The sequence below is a fragment of the Elgaria multicarinata genome, chromosome 6 (assembly GCF_023053635.1).
Source record: "Elgaria multicarinata webbii isolate HBS135686 ecotype San Diego chromosome 6, rElgMul1.1.pri, whole genome shotgun sequence".
NCBI lineage: Eukaryota > Metazoa > Chordata > Lepidosauria > Squamata > Anguidae > Elgaria > Elgaria multicarinata.
Window position 1 is genome coordinate 27,483,501 of NC_086176.1, and position 22,303 is coordinate 27,505,803.

General features: G+C 42.8%; 2 protein-coding genes across 3 annotated transcripts in view; one reads left to right on the forward strand and one right to left on the reverse strand.

Annotated features, from left to right (window-relative positions):
• Positions 1-161: 161 nt before the first annotated feature.
• On the reverse strand, positions 162-13,404 carry DNAJC25 (DnaJ heat shock protein family (Hsp40) member C25). Its single transcript, XM_063129182.1, has 4 exons — positions 13,028-13,404; positions 7,280-7,432; positions 3,332-3,802; positions 162-484 (listed from the first exon to the last, which is right to left on the reverse strand). Exons 1-4 carry the CDS (start codon positions 13,358-13,360, stop codon positions 362-364), a joined length of 1,080 nt encoding a protein of 359 aa, XP_062985252.1. The 5' UTR covers positions 13,361-13,404; the 3' UTR covers positions 162-361.
• A 5,710-nt stretch (positions 13,405-19,114) lies between these two features.
• ECPAS (Ecm29 proteasome adaptor and scaffold) overlaps positions 19,115-22,303 on the forward strand; it is a 78,801-nt gene continuing 75,612 nt past the window's right edge. For both annotated transcript variants that reach the window (XM_063129185.1, XM_063129186.1), the window contains exons 1-2: positions 19,115-19,180; positions 19,822-19,866. In XM_063129185.1, the coding sequence (XP_062985255.1) occupies positions 19,159-19,180; positions 19,822-19,866 (67 nt within the window). In that variant the 5' untranslated portion in view covers positions 19,115-19,158. The remainder of the gene's footprint in view (positions 19,181-19,821; positions 19,867-22,303) is intronic.

The following is a 22,303-nucleotide window of genomic DNA, read 5'->3' on the forward strand; positions in this document are numbered from 1 at the left end:
AAGATTTGACTACTGATACCTAAACTTTAGGCCAACTGATTTCATTATTTGCATATTACACCTATTTGTATGTTTACTACCACACTAATATGAAAGCTATTAATAAATCAGCCTCAGATGTATTTTTAATTCAATACCAGGTCAACAGTGGAGTGAAACAATTGTCCACTTAACAGATTTGCTTTTATTTTATATATATATTTATATATAAAAATCATAAAATGTTACTAGTTTTCTGCCTGATTGAGTAATTCCTGAGTTTTAGAACACTGCAGAGACACAGCAGTTAAACTCTGAATATTTTATGTATGGATTTTCTTGCCAATCATCTGTAACGGGACTATACATGTTTTAGTGAACGTTAATCATCGATAAAAGTCAGTCTTCCAGGTCCTTCATTCCTCATCCACCGCCGGTATCTTTTCCATCGAGGGTCTAGTGCCATCTTCTTCTTCAGCTCTTCCTCTTGCTCGTGTTTGTAAAGCTAAAGAGAAAGGAAGATTTAAATGAAAGCAATAATGCCATCCTTAGTGTGTAGCTGCACCTACACATTCTTTGCAAATTGCATTAGTTCAATATTGTGAAATGAACAACAATAAGTGTAAGAGCTGGCAGAAGGTAGACTGAGATGTATTGGTAAATTTCTGGGTGACTTCCAGTAAACCCCAAAGAGTTGCTGTCTCCCAAAAGAACAGCAAATAAAACTGCAAGCGGGGGGGGGGGGAACCCTCTGCCATGGCTGGCCTTGTGCTAATTGCTTATCTCTATCTTAGAGCCCTCCATTCACAAAGTTTACACAAGTGAAGCCAGCATTTGCCCTGCTCTTTTCAAAGCATATTAAGCTGCACACAGTAGTCCTTGCATGATATTGAAAAGAATGGGGCTGTGAGGCCTCCCTCAGGACACTGTCAGTGTCACTTTGTATCTAGGCTTTTATTGGCTGTAGGAGGTCTGTTTGTTTAAAATGGCAAGCAGGACAGAGACTGACAGCTCTGCTCCACTTGCTAAGCACAGACAACTACTGTTTTATAGTAGATAGATCAGACTTTTGGATCTGGCAGCCCCTGTAGCTGAACCACTATGCAGGAGTAACTGCTGAATTCTGTATTCAGTAAGGCTGGGAATATGTAAGCATATAGAACTAATAAGCATATAGAAGGGTAGGTCCTGCTGAAGAAGAATCAACTTGGCTTCCACAAAGGCAAGTCCTGTCTCAATAATCTACTAGAATTCTTTGAGAGTGTCAACAAACATGTAGACAGGGGTGATCTGGTGGACATTGTTTACTTGGACTTCCAAAAGGCTTTTGATAAAGTCCCCCACCAAAGACTCTTGGACAAACTAAGCAGTCATGGAATAAGAGGAGAGGGCCTTGTGGATCAGTAACTGGTTAGAGAGCAGAAACCAGAGAGTAGGAATAAATGGTCAATTCTCCCGATGGAGGGAAGTAAATAGTGGGGTCCCACTGGGATTGGTATTGGGACCAATTCTTTTCAACATATTCATAAATGATCTGGAATTAGGAGTGAGCAGTGAAGTGGCCACGTTTGCTGATGACACGTCATTAAAACACAAAGGGATTGCGAAGAGCTCCAAAGGGACCTCTCCAAGCTGGGAGAGTGGGCATCCAAATGGCAGATGCAGTTCAATGTAAGCAAGTGTAAGGTGACGCATGTTGGGGCAAAAAAAAAACAAAAAAAACCAACAACTTCAAGTATAACCGAACAAGAAAGAGATCTTGGGATTGTGGTGGGCAGCTCGATGAAAATGTCCACCCAGTGTGCGGCTGCAGTAAAGAAGGCAAACTCCATGTCAGGCATTATAAGAAAATGAATTGAGAATAAAACTGCCAGTATCATACTGCCTTTGTACAAATCTATGGTGCGACCACACTTAGAATACTGTGTACAGTTCTGGTCATCAAACCTAAAAAAGGATATTATGGAGCTGGAAAAAGTGCAGAAAAGGGCAACTAAAATGATTAAGGGAGTGGAGCATCTCCCCTATGAGGGAAGGTTACATCAACTGGGATTGTTTAGCTTGGAAAAAAGGAGGTTAAGGGGAGTCATGATAGAGGTGTACAAAATTAAGCATGGTATGGAGACATTTTTCTCCCTCTCTCAAAATACTAGAACCAGGGGACATCACATGAAGCTGATTGGTGGGAGATCCAGGACAAATAAAAGGAAGTTCTTCTTCACACAGCACATAGTTAAATTATGGAACTCACTACCAGAGGATGTAGTGATGGCCACCAATTTGGATAGCTTTAAAAGGGGGTTGGATAAATTCCTGGAGGAAAAGGCTATCAATGGCTACCATCCCTGATGTTTGTGTGCTATCTCCAGTATTTGAGGCAGTAAGCCTGTATACACCAGTTGCTGGGGAACATGGGTGGGAGGGTGCTGTTGCACCATGTCCTGCTTGTTCATCCCTGGCCGATGGCTGGTTGGCCACTGTGTGAACAGAGTGCTGGACTAGATGGACCTTTGGTCTGATCCAGCATGGCACTTCTTACGTTCTTAACAAACTCCCACTCTAGCCAAAATCACCTGAGGTAGTCCTGCTGCACAATTCCCTATATTCAGTAGCCTATTTTGTAGCTGCTTGTAGCAAGCCTGTCTCCATCTTGGTGCTATATCTTTGTAACATTTGTTGTAAGGAACTTATAGCCCTCTGCTCCAAGGGCCAAGAGCAAATTCAAGGGCAAATTAAGATGTCCTTATCTTGCATAGCCTACAATACTGGCTAAAGGGTTGAATCAAGCCACTTTTGCAATGACTTCCCTGTTAACTTCACAGCTTATCGCACGGTGTTTGTCTTTTATTGGTTATGATTTGGTGTGATGCTTTATTGATTTTGATTGTTAACTGTTTTGAGCAAAAAACTTCTAGAAGGGTAAGAAATAAAAAAAAGAAAGTCGCCCAGCCTCTAACAAAGGCAATGATCATGAAATGTATCTGAATAGTGAAGTGTACAACTACATTATTTCTGCACTGTCCATGACTTGTAGCCATACTATAGTATGGATGTTTATGTAGTAGCCTAAGCTATAACTAGAAGTTGGGGAGGGGCTACAAAGACATTGATGCAAGACAATTTATGGTTGAAGTGTGAACAACCTTTATAGGAATCATCTAATGTATTTTAGCTGTGCAAGGAGCAGTGATCACTGCTTGTGACTCCAAACACGCTGTTTATATTGCATGAACCAACACTTTGGAAATTGCATAAGCAAGCTCCTTACCTTAGCCAGTAGTACTAACATTGTATAAAAAGGAATTAGGACATATTAGGTCCTTTTTCACCACCTATGTACCACACCGCTCACCTCATAGTTCTCTCTTATCCAGAGCTGTCGTTCAAGAAAAGTCTCTTTCTGCTGATCTTCCAAAGTGTCAAACTGAGACTGTGACATTTTCATGAATTTACGTATGATGTACAGCTTCTCTTCTTCGCCATACTCTTGTCCTTTGATATTGAAACAATAAATCCACCAACAATACCATGCTATGTACTTGCAGAGATAAAAGGGTGCTAAAACAATTTGGAATAAGAGAATGTCGTATATTTGGGGTTTCTGATAACCACCCTTGATATCTATTTTGTTTTTTATTACATCTTTAATTATTTCCTCTTCTTCCTTGCGGATTTCTTCCTTGGACCGCCTGTTTTTGCCCTTTTCTTTGGCTCTGTTCAATAGCCCTTGTTGCCTGGCAATCTCAGTGGCTTGTATACGATATTTTGGCACCGTTGCTAGGTAGTTGATAGCTTCATTGTAGCTGCCCCACCAACTGAAGAACTAGAATACAAAATGGTAAGAAAATACTAAGTAAGCAAACTTTGATACTCAGACTGTATATAAGATACAATATATCAAACTTGACCTACTGCATTTGCATAATCTTGCATTCATGATTGCTACTCCTCTTTTGAAATTCTAGAGCTCCTTTCCACCACCATCACCACCATCATCATCCTTACAAGATTTTAAAACAGACTTTCATCCAAAGTATCAAAAATTCTCTGTGTCATATCATGTAATTTCAATGAGATCTGAATGAAATCTTTTCATATGTCACTTGCTTTTGCTGGTAGTTAAGTTATCTGTATGCGAACATGCATGTATAGATGTATAATGACAAACAAGGGAATGAAGGGCCCTTTCTCAGAGGTTTGGAACACATCCAGGAGATTATGTACTGTGCTTCAACAAAGTGGGGTGAAAGCTACTTCTTGAGAACCATTATCACAAGTATCTCAAAGAAGAAAAAATGCTTAGTTAGGATTTTTTCAGACCAGCGTTATACTGTGCAATCACTGCGAATTGCGTGCAAAGAACTCCGAAGTTTTCCATCTTATAATCTGCTTTTACTGTGAAGTACTCCCAGGCATCCTGCTTTAATTGCGCTTCTTAACCAAAAGAAGTGCAATATTTTGCTACTAGTTTTCGAATGCATCATTTGTTGTTTTCCAAGCAGCCACTGGGGTGTAGGAGCAGGATTTGAAGAAAAATAAACAAATGCTTTCATCTGTGTAAGCTTTAAAGATAAAGACATCAAAATTGGCACAGTAATAGATTTTAAGGAGAATTTTAAGCATACCAAATTTGAATCGGATTGGGTCATCCGTTGATTTTTTTTACATTTCCCCCCCTTAAACCCATTTCCTGGTATGCAAAGGATCTAGCCGTCCGGTAGCAACAACAACAATGGCGACAGCTTAGTACTGTAGGGGATAATTCAAGGGAAACAGGGACGTGGGATGAAGCTCGTAGTATACCAACCCGCTAGCATAGCCTTCCCCAACCTGGTGCCCGGCAGATGTTTTGGGCTACAACTCCTATCAGTCCAAGCCAGTATGTTCAGTGGTCACAGAAAGAACATAAGAAGTGCCATGCTGGATCAGACCAAATGTCCATCTAGTCCAGCACTCTGTTCACACAGTGGCCAACCAGCCATCGGCCAGGGACCAACAAGCAGTACATGGTGCAACAGCACCCTCCCACCCGTGTTCCCCAACTGGGAGTTGTAGCCACAACAGCTAGAGGGCACCAGATTGGGGAAGGCTGTCCTGGCATATGGACCAGCAAACTAATTCTCAAAGTTCTAACAAAGACGGAGGTAGGGGAATTAGCATCTGCCAACTAAGGGGTGGGGTGGGTGCTATGAAAATGATGACACAGGGCTTGCAAATGATGACACAGGGTAGTTCGGATGCTGGTGACATGGGGTGGGTGACACGAGGGGAAGAATGGATAGATCAAAAGAAATATCAGTAGAAATAGAAGGAAATAGATGAAGCAATTATATTTATCTTATTTCAAAGTGAGTGAATTTAAAGCACCTCACTTCCTGATTGGTCACAGATACTCGAAAACTCTTGGAAACAAGACCATAGTGAACACAGAGATCTTTGTTCCGATATGGGCAAAGGCACCAAGGTGATGATGCAGGGAAACAATTTTGTCACAATCAAACAACCCCAAACCCACCCACCCCGAATTTAAGAATAGGGAGCCTAAAAACAAGTCTTCTCCTTAAGCCCCAACTACTTGGATGAAAAGAAACACAGAGGGACGAGAACTAGATATCTGGGTGGTTGAGTTTGACCCAAGACACTTGTAACCACCACCCAACTCCCCACTTGTCTACTAAATCATTGGGTTCTGAGTCAATAACTCATATGGAGGGCTTCAGTTCCCATAAGGCACAGAACACCTGCAGGCCATGAACTCACCAGGTAGGCTGTGCCATGTACGGCACTGGCTAGAGGCTCAATGGGGTAGTCTGGTGAAGCTGTAGCTGAGCATACAAGGTAACAAAGTGGTTTAAACTGATGGAAGAGAAGAACCAGGGAATATGGGCTAGGCACAAGAGTAGAGCAGGGAAAGTGTGAGGAGAGGATCAGACTTGGGAGGCAAGGATTCTTCAGCCCCAGCTGATCTTGCAGCTGAGTGACAGCAAGCCTACCCACACTGTTCCAAAAGCAGCACTGGGAGCCCAAATTCAGGGGCAGTTATAGACTTCAAAAAGAAAAGGGAAAAAAGAATTCAAAGGAATTGGGCTGGGGCTGGACTCAGGATGGAATAGAATAGAAATCAGCAGCATGACTCTGGGGAATGAAAGGGAATCTCAAGGAAGTTCTAGTCTACTTGACTGAATTAAAGATAGCTAAGTGAAAGACTGCAAGCTAAAGAAATACAAAAGGTTTCACAAGAGGAGCTCAGAGGCTACTTTAATCAGCTGACCTATCTTGGGATGGGGACATTTCAGGATTGATCCATGGGCAGTATCCAATGGTAGCCCTACTTAGATTAGGCCCATTCACTTCAAAGGGTCTACTCTGTGTAGGAGTATCATTGGATACTGCCCCATGTTTCCAGCCAAGGCCAATTAAAAGATACCCTGGGCTGGTGGCTTGGTAGTCAGGTCGGCATGTGGATATATCCAGAGTTCCACAGGGACAACTTCTTTTAATTTAATCAGTAGAAGACGCACAGAAGTAATTAGGTATTGGTCCCCTGCTACCTTCTGACTGCTCTTTCTCAGAACAAAATGTATTCTTTAGCCAAGGTTATACTAAAAATATATAGAAAACACACACTATATGTATAAAGAAAGGCATAATAGCCGAAGTTCTTTAACAGTAATAAGTACAGGTCAACAGGCTCAGGTCGACTCAGCCTTCCATGCTCCCGAGGTCGGTAAAATATGTACCCAGCTAGCTGGGGGAAAGGTAACAATGGCCAGGGAAGGCAACGGCAAACCACCCCACTATAAGACCTGCCAAGAAAACATCAGTGAAAGCTGGCGTCCCTCCAAGAGTCAGTAATGACTCAGTGCTTGCACAAGAGGTTCCTTTCCTTCAATCTCCTTTTCATGGATACAATAGAAAGCAGACAACATCTGATCTAAGCACAAAGAATGCCTTTTACACAAAGGAAAAATATGATTAAGGAACAAGCTGTAATAGACTTCAATACCGTTGGATCTAGACTGGATGTTGCATTCACAGGAGGCACCAAAATCCAGCAGATTCTCCCTGCCAAATTCCCTCTTTCCCATGCATACCTCCCATGGTGCTGCTCAATGCTCAAAGGATTCTCCAACGCTTCAGGGTGACTTTTTAGGAGGCATAGAAGGACGGGGAAATACGCAAAATCACTGCTCCATTCCTTCTTCCAACACAACTGCAACTTTGGATTCAACCCTTCACCTTTTTGTATTTTCCAGATTAGGAAATAATATTGACGGAGATAGGAGACAAACATATTTACCTGAAATACAGAGATGGCACAGACAGTGACTAGAATCACTATTCTGACATCCACCTTGGGTGCCAATCTTCTAGAATAATAGTGATAGTAATGGCTGTAATACTCCTCAGGATGATCCAACATATAATCATAATCCTTACGAGTTTCTTCATCCTGAAAACAGTGATTGGCAAGTTGTGATATTTGCAAATATCCCATGAGACAATAAATAAAAAAGACAGCATGTAAGTCTAAAAGGTAGCATATTGCTTTTGAATGCACTTTTACATTAATTATACCCAGCTGTACAGCTAAACAAAATACAAACTGGTAAATCACACTCCCAAACATAAAATAATCAATACTATTTATGTAACAGGACAAAAACAAGCAAAATGTTTATGCTTATGCTTCTAATATAAGTTACCTTCAAAGACAAAAGGCACCCTGTGTTATATGCTTCTAGAGGAACACAATATACTATTGACTGAAGCTATTCTTTAGGCAAGGCATATTCAATATAGTGTGTGTGTGGATTTTTCTCTCATACACCGTCTTTCTCTCCCTCTCTTACACACATAGCATATAAATTCTTTGCTGTGGCACCCCGACTGTGGAATGAGCTCCTTAAAGAGCTTCGCCAGGCATCTACACTATACTATTTTATACGCCAGGTGGAGATCTTTTTATTTTCTCAGAATTTTAACCGTCTATCAAATTAATTTTAACTTTGCTGTTTTAAATTTGTATTCTTAAATCGATATTAATTTCTGCATTGCTGCTTTATTTTGTCCTGGCTGCGTTTTTATATTGTATTTTATATTATGCTTTTATACTGTTTGTTTTATATTTTGAATGGTTTCTATGGTTTTGATTTTTGTAAACAGCCCAGAGAGCTTCGGCTATTGGGCTGTATAAAAATGCAATAAATAAATAAAACATTCTACATGCAGCTAGGCACAAGAGTACACAAAGGTATGCATGTTACTCTATTTACTCTAAACATCATACTGCACCTGTGGGTCAGTACAGCCGGAAGCTCACTCTTGTGCTTTTTGAACCAGACCAAAGTTGCTCTTTGTTTTAACTGTTTACTGCATTGCAGAGGAAGACTGATAATGGCACACAACTTGTCTACCACTGGCGGTTTTCTCATTCCAAAGAAACCAGTATGAAAATCAATGACACTGAAGGGCATTCCAAAGAAGGGTACAATGCATATCTGTGCACAGAGCTCATAGAGATTACATTAACTGCATCTAGCCAGGAGCCTTTGCAATATACAAACTTTCCTTTCACATACTGTCAAAGTGATGGGTGTTTTGCTACATTCAAGCACAACCAAGAAGCAGAACCCAGGATGGCACCATGCAGATGAAGAGGGGCAGTTACTCATATAGCTGGTCAACACCTGGGTCAAGAGCACATTCAAGCTCCATTCCAAATGGTGTTCAAAAGCACAGTTCTTTTGGGCAGTATCCGCTTCTGCTGGTTCTGTTGTGCTCACAGGACCCACCGCTTGTGCAATGGAGCTTTTGCATTTCTAATAACAACCTTGGTAATGAACAGAAATGCTTGTTTGCAGAGCGGGATGAGCCAGATCTGGGAACTCTGCTGACCTGCCCTGTCCCAGAAATGAGTGTCTCTGCTCGTTTAAGGTCATTTTTACAATTGCAAAAGCCCCATTGCACAAGTGGTAGGTCCCGCAAGGGCATGTGCAAAGTAGGGTACTACTCTTACTTTCCAGTCAGAAGTGAATAGCTGTCTGTAGATCCTATGGGAGAAAGTAAAACTTTGTTCTTGGGAGATGCAGATGTTTTGAGGACTTTCCATGACTGCACCCATATACCCAGAATCCTTACAGTTTAAAACCCCTCCCTTCACGCACACATCACTTATCACAATGATGGGTGTTTTGGCCAGTAATAAAGTGGCGTCACATTTTGGTTTCTCAGCTATGCTGAACTTAGTGTGTGCAGTCCACAATATTCAACATGCTCATGGAAGAGAGAAATCGGTCGCTTGGTTGAAGAGCTGAGAGCTCTGTTCAAGCCTCTCATTTGTCTTCTCACTGATCAAGTCATTTCCTATCATCCTATTGTAAGTGAGGGGCATCTTCAAATTAAGCTGTCCCCCCTGCAGGTGAAGAACAGAAGAGAAAAGGTGCTAGAACTGAACCAAAGCAAGGCTGCCCCTTACCACATCAAACACAACATATGTATATTAGTTAAGGCCACATTAGAAGGTAATGTGCAGTGTAGGAGTTATTCTTCCCATTAACCTATCTTAATAGTCATATGTGCACATTAATTTATCATAATGGATCCCCCAGAGTAATTATTTCAGATGACTTACCAATATCCAAATCAACGAGATCTACATTTCCATAGACTAGAAAATCAGACATGATCTACTTTTAAGTGACTTGCCTTTAGTTTACTATACCATCTTCAATGTCTTCAGGAATATTGTGTTCTATGAATGCTTACCACCAAAGACTTTTTTTAAATGTTTTCAGTACTCAGCAAGTATACATTATCATTTTCAAAATATAATCATGCCTGGAATGGGGCAAGTTATGAATTGAAATAGTAATTCTTTAAAACTAGCAATGAACCCTGTCTAATTAAAGATGGAGAGGACAAGAGAGGCTCATAGTTTTACTTGGACTTCAACCTCTCAGAGAGGCACATTTCAGTCACTGCTAATACAGCATGGGCTAGAATGAACTGGGACAGTGCTTGGCTCTTCTGTGAGCCTCTGAAAATAACACTCTTGACTCATTTCTCTAACCTCCAGTCCTACAGGGATCATGTTCTGCACATGTCTTTTTGCCTCAGCATGTCACCATTAGTTTTGGTATTTAGAAAAATCTCCAAATCTTGATGTTGCCCACACAGAACAAGTGACTAAGGGCCACTCCCATGACGAGACAAGATCCTGAATGCCAACAAGTTACATTTTGGCTGTCATTTTTAAAAGTGCCAATTAAATTAGGAGACATAGTTGACTATATTCCTTAAGGTTCAGCAATGCAAAGATCAACCTATGTATTGCCTACAATCCAAAGGGTTAATTTAGGCAAACTCAAGCGTTTGGGCACACCGATGAGGTCTTTGACTCCCTCACCCATCTTCATACAATTTCACACACTGTATCATAAAGTAGTTTTGAAATGCTCTTCAAGTTTCAGAAGCTATTTGTCATGCAACTGCTGCTGGGCGTGTTGTTGTTCATGTAGTTCCTTAGTTCTCATCATTCTTATGCCTAAATCGCATGGTAACTTCTTTTAACAGCTGTGCACTGGTGCTGGAAACCAGTAGACAAGAAGGCTTAATACCTCACTGACACAGCATATAGACAGTTTACAGTGGAGTTGGGTGGATCAGCTCATACCTAAAGAGCGGTAACCAGTGGGGCCACTCTGCCTCCACTGGCTCCATTGGACTTGCGGGACTCAATACTTGCACCACGGGAGTTTTGCATTTCTAAAAATAACCCCAGAAATGCTCGTTTCCAGATTGGGACAAGTGAGTGACGCTCCCTTTTTGTGTGCAAGTGCTGGGCACCCTGAGTGCACAGACACAGTGGGAAACTACCCTCAATGTACAAGTCAATCACTTTATCTATGACACTTTCAATTTTCACATTGTTTTTCATTACCAGGAAATCCACGATTCAGAGCTGAGCTCTCCTCTCCACTGTGGGCTTAGGCAAGGCCCTCTTCTCCCAGCTTCAGTCTCCCATTTGCAATATGGGGATGACAGAAGAGGCCTACCTTACAGCAACGCTGTGCAGATTATTAAAATACAGTGAAAACATTTTGAACCAGCCTTCCCCAACCAGAGTGCCACTGAGATATTTGGGACATCAACCCCCTTCATTTCAAGCAAATATGACTAATAGTAAGACTGGGAGTTGAAGTCCAACCATCTGGAGGGCTCCAGGATAGGGAAGGTCAAGATACCATGTACCATCATTTTCATCATCACTTCCAGCTGTCTTGAATCTCCAATGCCAACCTCGTCATGTCAGATATTCAAGGCAGAGACAGTCAAGAACAACTCTTTAAGTCCAAAAAAAGAAAAGGAAAAAGTATTTGACATCTAAAAAGCCTCCCCCTATATATATATATATATATAAATTGCCCTGCTGGATTAGACCCAAGAGTTCATCTAGTCAGCAACCTGCTTCCAACAGTGGTCAGTCAAATGCCTCTAAGAAGCCCACAAGCAACAGGCAACAGCTCTCCTTTGTTGCTTTTCCTGGGCATCTGGCCCCAGAGATAAACTAGGATGCTGATGTAGGGGGAAAAATGCACCAATAAGCGTAGATGCTAAAAAGAGAAATCAACTCTGGTGCTTGATAAACGTATTAAAAACTATTTTATTCTTAAAATCCAAAAATGCTCTGCTCAACATTTCGGACATGTCGTCCTTCGTCAGGAGCTATAATAAAATATAGTTCTTTTAAAAAATAACAAAACAGGAACAACACCCATGCATTAATGAAACATTTCATGTAGAAACCTCAGCTACTCCTATCTACAGATTTTGTAGTTGCCACAAGTCATGGAGACTAAATGTTTTTCTAGGGACACTTTTGTCAGTCAAATGCCTCTAAGAAGCCCACAAACAACAGGTAACAGCTCTCGTCTGTTGCTTTTCCCGGGCATCTGGCCCCAGAGATAAACTGCCTCCATGCATGGAGGTTCCACTTAAGTTAAAATTAATGGATCCTCCAAAAACTTGACATTTCTGGGAAGCCCACAAGAAGGCCATGAAGCAAGAATGGGGTGGGTGGGGTGGGTCCGCAGAGGTTGATACTGGCCCATGTACCAGCTCTATCAGGGCTCTTCTTAGGTCATAGCTAGATCTAAGGTTTATCCCAGGATCATCCCAGGTTCGTCCCTGCCTGAGCGCTGGATGCCCTGTGTAGCACTTAGATCAGTGGTTCTCAACCTTCCTAATGCCGCGACCCTTTAATACAGTTCCTCATGTTGTGGTGACCCCCAACCATAAAATTATTTTTGATCTTCTCTACACGATCCATTGTCATGGGATGGTTTGCTAATGAAAATAATACATAACAATAGCTTTAATAATACAAAAGATGATACATGACATAGTTCAGTCAATACAGTTTCCTAAGACCATCGGAAATATGTGTTTTCCGATGGTCTTAGGCGACCCCTGTGAAAGGGTCATTCAACCCCCAAAGGGGTCCTGACCCACAGGTTGAGAACCGCTGACTTAGATGAACAGGTTTGACTCCAGGACAATCCTGGGATAAACCTTAGGTCTAGCTACGGCCATAGTTTCATGTCTAACCCAGGGTTCTCCAACCTGGTGCCCTCCAGATGTTTTGGACTATACCTCCCACATCAGCATGATCAATGGGAAGGTATGATTGGGGTTGTAGTCCAACACATCTGGGAGGCACTGGGTCTGGGGAAGGCCGGACTAACTCTTCTTAATACGTCGCCTCTGGCTAAGGCAGCCTCCTCGCCCCTGTACCCTCCTTTTGTGTGGCTGGCTAGGGGATGCTGGGAGTTGTAGCCCAAGACATCTGGGCTAGGGTCTCCCGCCACCACATCTCCCGCGTGCTTCTGGAGCCGGCCCTTCCTGTCACACACAGCTGCTCCATCCTCTCCAGGCGGCGCATGTGGGGAGAAAGGCAGGGAGGGAGGGAGGCAGGGCGCGTGTCTTACCGGAGGGATCCTCCCGGGACCGGAGGAGGGAGGGGGCGGTCCCGGCCCCGCTCTCTCACCTTGAGGGTCTCGTAGGCGGTGGCGATGAGCAAGAATTTCTCCTGAGCGCTCTCGGCTCCTCTGCCGTCCGGGTCCCGCTGCCTGTCCGGGTGGTAGCGCAGCGCCAGCTGCCGGTAGGCGCGGGCGATCTCAGCCTTGCTGGCGTCGCGGCTCACGCCGAGCACGTCGTAACACACCAGCTTCCCGCAGTACAAGCCCTCCACCAGGGCCTCCGCCGGCCGCGGGCAAAGGCACAGGGCGCCCCACACCACCACCACCACCACCAGCGGCGGCGGCGGCCAGCGCCCCGTCCGCCTCCGAAGCCCCTCAGGGCCCCCCGGCGCTAACGCCATGGCCGTAGCCAAGGGCGACGGCCCCCGCAGGGCGGCACCGGCGGGCCTCACGCGCACGACCACGACGTCCCCTCTTTTGCTTCCTCACTCTAGCCTGAGCGCGAGCATGGGGCGGGGCTAGAACACATGGACGTGGACAAAGCAAGAGCGCTGGCTGGCTGCCTGGGAAGCACCGGGCGGGAACCATACGTTACTAAGCTGCCGAACGTCAGAGAGCGGAGGGCAAATGGCAATGGCCGGGATGGGGAGAGGAGGGGCCCAATCAGTGAGTTGGAAAACGGGCCGGCAGGCGGGCTTTCCTGAGACGGGAAGCAGCACGCAGGAGGGGCGGGCTGGGCTGGCAGGCAGGCCTGGCAGAGATGGAGGAGAGAGCGAGGCAGGAGGCATGGCGACAGAAAATGCCAATGAGGAAGGGAAACGGGTGGGATTTATCCTAAGAAGGTGAGGGACGGAGTATGAAACTTCTTAGGGCTCAAATCCTATGCACGTTTAGGCAGGGAAAAAGGCTTCCAACTCCCAGCAACCCCAGCCGATCATGTAATGGTATTGCAATGAAAGACATCGAAGCTATGGTTTGGAGTTGCAGAGTGCAGGGGGCTGCACTCTGCAGTTGTCCAAAAGTTGGACAGTGCAGGGGGCTGGAGATTGAGCAGTGGGTGACCGTTTTCAAATGAGTAAGGCTTGGAAGACTGTGTAAAAAATGGACATTTTTCACAATGAATGGCGATATTATTTCAAACCTTTAAAAAACACATATTCTTTAAAACAGCTTTCCACAACCTAGTGCCCTCTGGATGTGTTGGACTACAACTCTGATTATTCTTAGCCAGCTTGGCCAGTAGGCTCTCTAGAACATAAACAAATCTTCACTGCCTACCTGTTCCTTCTGTGTAGCTCTTAATGCGGCAAATAAAACATGTTGAGTTGGGTGCAGACAACTTGTTTCTTATATTAGTTCTCATCTATTAATTCCAAATAGTTAATTTAAAAGGGAAAAATTACTGCCCGTCAGCTGGCAAATGTGGGAGGATTTTTTATTTTTTAAAAAATATGCATACTGTAGAGATCTGGTGTTGCTTTATAAACTGCAGTGGTGAGATTGGGTTCTTAAAAATTGACATACTGTCTTTCACAATATGTATAGATCTGACTGCTTTTTTGTGGTTAGTTAGGGACAAAGACAGAAGAGTATTAAATGATGAACCAAAAAGGAGGTTTGTGTATCTGATGTGTCTCAGCCACCTGGTCTCCATAGCTTTTGCCCTATGATGCTTAGCACATTAACAGCACAGCCCTATACATGTCTTCTCAGAAATAAGCCCTTTTGACTTAAATGGGACTTGCTATGGGATTTTAGCCTAAACTGAAAGTAAGTTTTATTTAAATCAGTTTTAGAATGTAAACATGTTAGTCTGTTTTAAAGCACAACTTCCAAAAAGTACAAATATGCCCAATGAATGTGGTTTGGTAGCACACATGAGTGTTAGGTTCATTACTGATACTTCCAGTTAATAGATTGTAAAGCTGGTAAAGACCTCTGCCAGACACATTTGGAGAGTTACTTTTAGTCAGTGCAGCCAGTATTGAGTTAAATGAACCAGTGGTCTGTGGCGGATTCATATGTACTGTGGCCAGTGCTAGTTCCAGTATCATATCAGTATATCCTCTTAATGACAGAAAAGATCCACATATTTATTTGATTTAGACCCCACCTTTCCACCCCTCCCCCAAAATGGCACTCAAGGTGCCCAACAATAAAACCAAGATTAAACAAAATTTAGTTGAAACAAATACATTAAAATACAATTTAAAACACACCAATAAAAAATAAAAGGCCTGCTCGAATAAAAACATATTTGGCTTGGTGACAGAAGAAGTTCCAGAGCTTGGAAGCAGCCACTGAGAAGGCTTTCTCTTGCCCCTCCACCAAACATGCCTTTGATGGTGGCAGAACCAAGAAAAATGACCTTCTAAAAAGATCTTAAAACTCAAACAGGCTTGTATTGGAAAAGGTAACCACAATGGAATTGTACTATTTTCCCCTGGCCTGTTTTCAGAGAAGAGTCCCATTATTCAGCAGGACAAAAGTATGCTTCTGTTTTTTACCACACATGTACAGAATGCTGTCCCCTTGCCTCTTATAAGGAATCTAGATTCTAAGAAGAATAAAAAAAATACTCTTGACGAGAAATCCTGTCAAAAATAACATATCTGTAGTGCTAATGGAAGCAGGTTCAGGATGGATAGCACTGTCAGTGTGGATAGTATAGCTGCCATGCTTTCTGAACATGCCTTACCGTGGCTCTTAACATAGGTAATTACTTCAGCACAAGAACAGTGGCCGGCTGCGTTCTTAGCTGACAAAAAAATAAGAATACTGGTAAGTGAGCTAGCATGGCATGACAAATTGAATATAATTTCTACTGCAGAAGATATAAGGGAGACTCTGTGAATGGTGAGCCTTAGCTAGACTTAAGGTTTATCAGGGGTCGTCCCTGCCTGCTCCCGGGATATCCTGTGTGTCATTTAAATGAACAGGGATGACCCTGGGATGATCCCGGGATAAACCTTAGGTTTAGCTAAGGCCTATGTGTGTATCTATGGGCCTGTTCAGACAACATGCTAAGCCATGGCTAGGCTGTTAACCCTTTTGCAGTAAATGATTAGTGAGCATGTTTAAACTTGAGTCTGTAGCCACCATGGTTAGGAATGGTTCACATGACACATTAAGCCATAATGTTTAGCCCAAAATGCTTAACCAAAATGGCTTAGCATGTCTTCTGAACAAGGTCAAAATGTGAATGCTGATAGGATAATGTCTGGTTTATGGGAAAGATATGTGTGGTCCCCAGGATATAGATTTTGCCTTGATCTCCCATTATTTTTAACCCAGTATTGGGAGGAAAAACAATAGTGATATATAAGCACTATCATAATTGTAGTGTTTTATGTGAAATACACTAGCTGTTCACAATGGAATAAATCAGAGTATTTTTAATTTACTTGTGCCTTAGCCAATGTGCCTTAGCCAATGTGGGAAACAGCTGGCATACCTTTTAAGAGTCTGATAAGTAGTACCTATTATGAGAAAGGATTTACAGTTTGCTGCCATGTGATCTGTAAGTTATATGTAGTCAGGTGCAAAAACTAAGATGTACTTATTTTGCTGTGTCCAGGGCTTCATGTTACAACTGGTCTTGCTTGAAAAATGTATATCATATACATAGGAACCTTTCCAAATCTCTTGCACAGCCTTGTTAAACTGGAAGCTTCAAGACTACTGTCAAGTTTATTGACATTTTTTATTGTATAAATTTCCAAAAAGTCAGAACATTAATAACAATGCCATTTCCCCCTTGAATGAATAAGTTTATTGCGGTATAACAACCAGCACTCCAATCAAACACCATACAATTTAACACATTACATTATGTTACAGATGTAAAAACGTGCATATGTTATTAACGTCTCGCCTCTTTACGGCATGAGATGGCTGCAGCACAAAATCTGGCCGCTTTCACAGTAACTTGGGCATTCATGCCTGACAAAAGGTAATCTAAACAAAATTTGTCCGTTCTGCCCGGGATTTTTTTTATGAGTGGTGTTATTAAGGAAACTCTGAGGTCTTTATACAGGTGGCAGTAAAGTAAAACATGGACCCTTCAAAATTGCCAGCGCTCTTGTGGCTAGGACATTGCTTTATATGTATTGGGTTCTTACATTTATCAAGAAATAATATACAACACTGTTAAAACATATATTAAAAACCCCTTTTCCAAGCTCGTGCCCTCCAGATGTGTTACATCCATGTTATGTTTGATATGCCCTGCTGGTGGCATTGCAGCCCAACACATCTGGAGGGCACTAACTTGGAGAAAGCTGTGCTAAAGATCCTGAGATATATAGCTCCTGAGACATACAGCTCCACTGATTTTTTCTCTTAATTTTTCTTCCTCATACACAATTCAAAAATATTGTTGAGATTGTTTCTTAAACATTTCTTGGCTCTCGCTGCATGGTCAAGAGGGGCCGAACTAGATAAAGTGATGAAGAGTGAAAAAGCAACCTGGTGTTCAAGAAGAACGCACTCTGCTAAAACTAAAAAATTGACTGGTCTAGTTGAGACACCCATCAGAATGACCACCACCTACATAGGCCAGAATGAGCGCACAAGTCTTTAGTCATGAATTTCTTTCTTCCGAAGGACACTTACTTTGTAAAAGTTAAGTTGAATTTTCTATTGCTTGATGAAGGAGGTACACAATTATATAATATAATTATATAGGGATATAATCCAGTTTGGTATTGTATTTGATACTATCAAGTCCTTACTGTAAGGGTTTTTTTGTATTGTTACACTGAATGGCTAAACAATACTATTCTATTATAGTTTGGTACTGATCATGAATTAAGTATTTCAGATATCTGATGTTTTCCAACATTTTTTTTCCTCTTTAGAAAAAAAAATCTAACATTTTTTTATAAGTTCCACTAGCGGTCCAACTTTTTACTTTTATATAGCAATTAATTAATGAACTTGTACTTATGCAAGCCTCTCAGGACTATGTCTATATTAATACATCTGTGGGTTGGTATCACATTGGATGGGAATGGCTGTACAACTGACTCATGTACTCAGTCTCTACACAGTCAAATTTTCCTCTGCAACATAATTCCAGATTGAAGAAGTACCCTGCAGCACTTCTTGCTTCAAAGTTGGTGAACCAGCATAAACTTTTATCATGTTGCCCTTGAGCTATTTAATCCTTAATTCTAGTAAAAGTGATTTCAGAAAGTGCATACAAAAATGCAGACTTTTAAGAACAGGTTTTCCCAAGCTTTTTGAGCTGGTGGGCACATTTTGAGTTTTGAGTGTTGTGAGTGCTCTCACAAATTGACTGCCATGGCGGGGTGGTGACGGCTTGCCCATTCATAAAATATTTACCATTGTGGGCATTACCAGTCACAAAATATACATTTTCTAGAAGGCAAACTGGTAAGATTATAAGAAAAGTATCTTGGCCAAGAACCTAAGTACAAGGCAGAAATGGGGGCTGAGCTCCCACACAAAACCACCTTCTTTAATTCAAATAAACATGGTGCTTGGAGGGCTTCACATGCCAGTCTTCTAGTTATTATTTTTTAAATTGTAAGACATTTCCGGTCTAAACACGCATAGGATTGCATTGTAAGTAAGAAAAGACACAATAGCTGTGGAATGCCTTTTGATTACTAGTACCAGGATTCCTCTGTCTGGAAGCACCCTGTGTTTCTGTGCACAGAGTGCGAAGAGACACATTTTGCTCCCACTAGCGGGTTTCTTGAAATATACAAGATATTCCTGTAGTAATAATTATGTAATAACCAGTAATAATTATGGGCCTTTTTAGGAACATAGAGTAACTTATACTCTTGGTTTTACATTCACAGTCACTAATATCCCCATTTCAGTCATACACATACATTGAAAATCTGGGTTTTGAAAAAATACCTTCCTTCTGCTTTACCATTCTTTAACCACCCTGACTACAAGCATGACTGAACATTCTTTAACCACCCTGACTGCAAGCATGACAGGACGGGTAATGGGTAGCAAATCCCTGTTAAGATGTAGGGATCTTAGGTTTGCTCCTGAACATGTCACTCAAATCTCTTTCGAGGCAGAAATGAATCAGACTGCTACAATCACCTTCCGCAGATAGGGGGAGAAACTCTTTAAAAAAATTTTTTTTTAAGTGCTGACCTGCTTTTTCTCCAGCACCCGTTTGGGAGAAAAAGCATCTACTACACCGTCGATCATGGAGGTCAACATGGACCCAGGTCAGTTCATTTCCGCACCCTCTTTGAGAGAGAAGACAGACGACGGAGAGAATGAAAGCTTTGGCAGGGCATAAACAATAGGAAGCTAGGGTCCCCCCCCCCCCTTCTTCTTTTCCTTTCCTTCCCTTCGATGTTAATACCTTGAGTCCATCTCTGTGTGGAGCTCTAGGCTTAGTTTCCCAGAATCAGGGAGCGGAGAGTGGCTGAAGGTAGTAAGGGCGAGGGAAGAGAGGGTGGAGGGATAGATGGAGGGGACGGGGTGGGTGGGACGATGGCTCAGCTTTTTCTAAATATAAAACTAAAGTAAAGCCGGAGAGAGTGGATTGGGGGAAGGGTGTGTGCCTATGGCAGATACACACGGGGAGGGAGACGGAAAGAGAGGGAGAGTGAGTCGCAGGGCATAAGCTCTGCTGTCTCCAACCGTGGTTGGTGTTTTAAGGGAGAGTCACAGGCGGGAGGAGGAGGAGAAAAGCAACCACCAGCCCTTTCTGCCCGGCTGCAGCTCGCTCCCAGAAGCCGAAGGAGGGAGAAGGGGGTGAAGGAAAGCCCCGCCGCCCTCTCCCCACCCCATTAACACAGCAGCCCCCCTGAGCGAGGAGAACGCCTGGCTAAGATCCATTCTCCCTCCTTCTCTTCCCCAGCTGACAACATGGCTGCGGCCGCCTCTGCTGCCCAGGATGAGCTGAGTAAGTGTGGTCTTGTGGTGTTGCGGGGGAATTGGAAGTGTGCGGCCGAAGTGGTCAGGGAGGGGGCACTTCTGAGCTGACAGGTTTTTATTCCTCGCTTCTTCCGTCCGTCCGTCCCCCACGTTTCTTTCAGGGGTCATCTTTTAAAGCGGGCGTTCCTGCTCCAAGGGAGTGGTCGAGGCCTCTGTTCTTGACTCTCTGTGTGGAGGGAGGTTATGGGCGTGGAGGGAGGATTTGGAAAAGGTGCTCATTTATATAATGTTTTACCACACTTTGAGGGCTTGGGGTTTTGTGGTGTGTGTGTGTTTTTGGGAGGGGTGGTGAGGCTAAGCGTGGTTGGTGCCCTGAAAAGATGTGAGATAAGGCCACTGAGGAGAAGCCGGGCGTTTAGGCCTCTGTTGTGCAAAGTCATATTAGGAAATTGAAAGTAAACCTTTCAGGAGGACCGAGGGGGGTAGTTTTCAGGGCCTCAGAACTAGCCCTCCTCGACACTGAAGCATTAATACCCCGCTCCTTTTCCTCGTCCTTAATCCCCCCTCTTTTTTTTTAAGATCCACTGATTTGACTTAAGCGTTACGTGTGTCTCGTTCCTACAAGGGATCGAAGAAACGAGGCGTATCTGGCCAAAGTCTGCCTTGCTCTCATGGGGAGGAGAATTTAAACTCCCCCCCTCCCTTTGGTTTGAATGACTTCTGATTTTCTCCCCCCTCCCTTCAGTCTATTATTATGCAAAGCGCAGGCCAAGCAGCAGTAATGACTTCGCTTTTCCGGATTTGTATCCGGTTCTAGGAGTCTTTCAGATACTTCTAAAATTGGAGATCGGCGGACCTGGGGGCGGGGGGGAATTTACTAAGGTTCATCCCCCCCCTTTTTTTTTTTGCTCCAGATCCCGTCCTTTAGCCGTAGATATCTTTGGGGAAAGAGGATGCTGCAAGTGTAGGGGAAGCATGTTCTCAACGTGCCTTGCCTGCTGCTCCCCCTCTTTCCTATTGCCCTTCCAAATTCAGTGCTCCCCCCCCCCCAACCGCCCCCAATATTAAAGGGACGGAGGCCTTGCTTTACTGAGGCGTGGCATGCCGTGGAAATGATTCTTTGTGACAGGAAATGTCTGCAGTTTATGGCACTGAGGCAAGCTGGGAAATGATTTTTTTTTTTTTTTTGGTCTTGCTGAAAAATGACTCCACCACAATCTTCACATGTTTCTGCCTCATCCTTGCAGAAGAGATACTGGTGAATCTGGAAACTGTCCGCATATTATTTTGGGTAAAAGTCCCATTGAATTCAGTGGAATTTAATATTTTTTAGTTAAAGGACATAGGATCGGGCTGTAATGATATTTCTGTTGCTTGGGCGGGCTACTTACTCTCTCAGAATAAGTCTTGTCTTACCTTGGATAACCCTCCTTCCATACATCAGTTTCTTTGCGTTTGAAATGGCATGATTGGCTTCTATGCTTGTTCCAAAATGTTGAGTGTCTATGAAGCATACACACATTTAGAGAGCAAAAAATACTCAATTTATTTTATGTTCTTCTCCAGAATATCTGACTTAAGGCAGAAGTAAACCTTTTCTGTCTTATAAATTACATTCAGCATATGTTTTACCTTCAGCATGTGTTTTAAAGTATAAAATCTCTTAGCAGGAACTTGACTTTGAAACTTACTATAACAAAAATTACCTTGTACATTTCAAAGTAATATACATACATGGGATTTACAGCTCACTCATATTTACAACCGGTCTATACAATAGGTCAGTATTGTAATAAATAATATTTATTATAAATAATAATAGATAATATTAGTGTCATCAGATTGCACATGGTGGGGCTGAGCTGGAGAGATAGTGAGTTCCTTAAGGTGACATGCAACACAACCTAAGCATGTTTACTCAGAAGTAAGACACATTAAGTTCCATGGGAAGTCCTTTCTGGTAAGTGTGCTTAGGCTTGCAGCCCTAGTGAATTTGTGGCTGAGATTTCAAAATCAAATGCTGTACTGTTCTGATACTTCTTCTATGGAAGTCCATGGGGACACAGTTCTGAAAAAAGAGATCACCATTATTTCCTCAGTGCTCACATGCGAATATGTTGTTGCCTGCTTCACATAACATACATCTACTGCAATATTTGAAAAGTGGGTGTCACTGGCACCTATTGGATAGTGCTCTTGACATCATTGGTGAGAGGTGACACAACTTTCCTTTGCCATCTTGTGACCTTTATTAATGTATAATTCTTTCTAAGTTCTTTATTAAAGTCCTTTAAAGTACAGCTAAATACCAGTAATATTTTTCTCCCACTAATTAACCTCCCTTCAAAAATATGCAACTCTTCTCTCCCATCCATCACCCCAGTGCAACCACAAAGTTGGAAAAGCTTTGCAGCAACAGCTTTGTGTTATGTGGGATGGGTGACTGCATGTGGATGTTGTCTGCT

Excerpts from the sequence above, each read along its gene's own strand:
- DNAJC25 (XM_063129182.1), bottom strand. The coding sequence starts at position 13,360 with ATGGCGTTAGCGCCGGGGGGCCCTGAGGGGCTTCGGAGGCGGACGGGG. Across the intron at positions 3,803-7,279 it reads GTGCCATCTCTGTATTTCAG|TTCTTCAGTTGGTGGGGCAG; the intron begins GTAAATATGTTT and ends TTTGTATTCTAG. Across the intron at positions 485-3,331 it reads GGATAAGAGAGAACTATGAG|CTTTACAAACACGAGCAAGA; the intron begins GTGAGCGGTGTG and ends CTTTCTCTTTAG.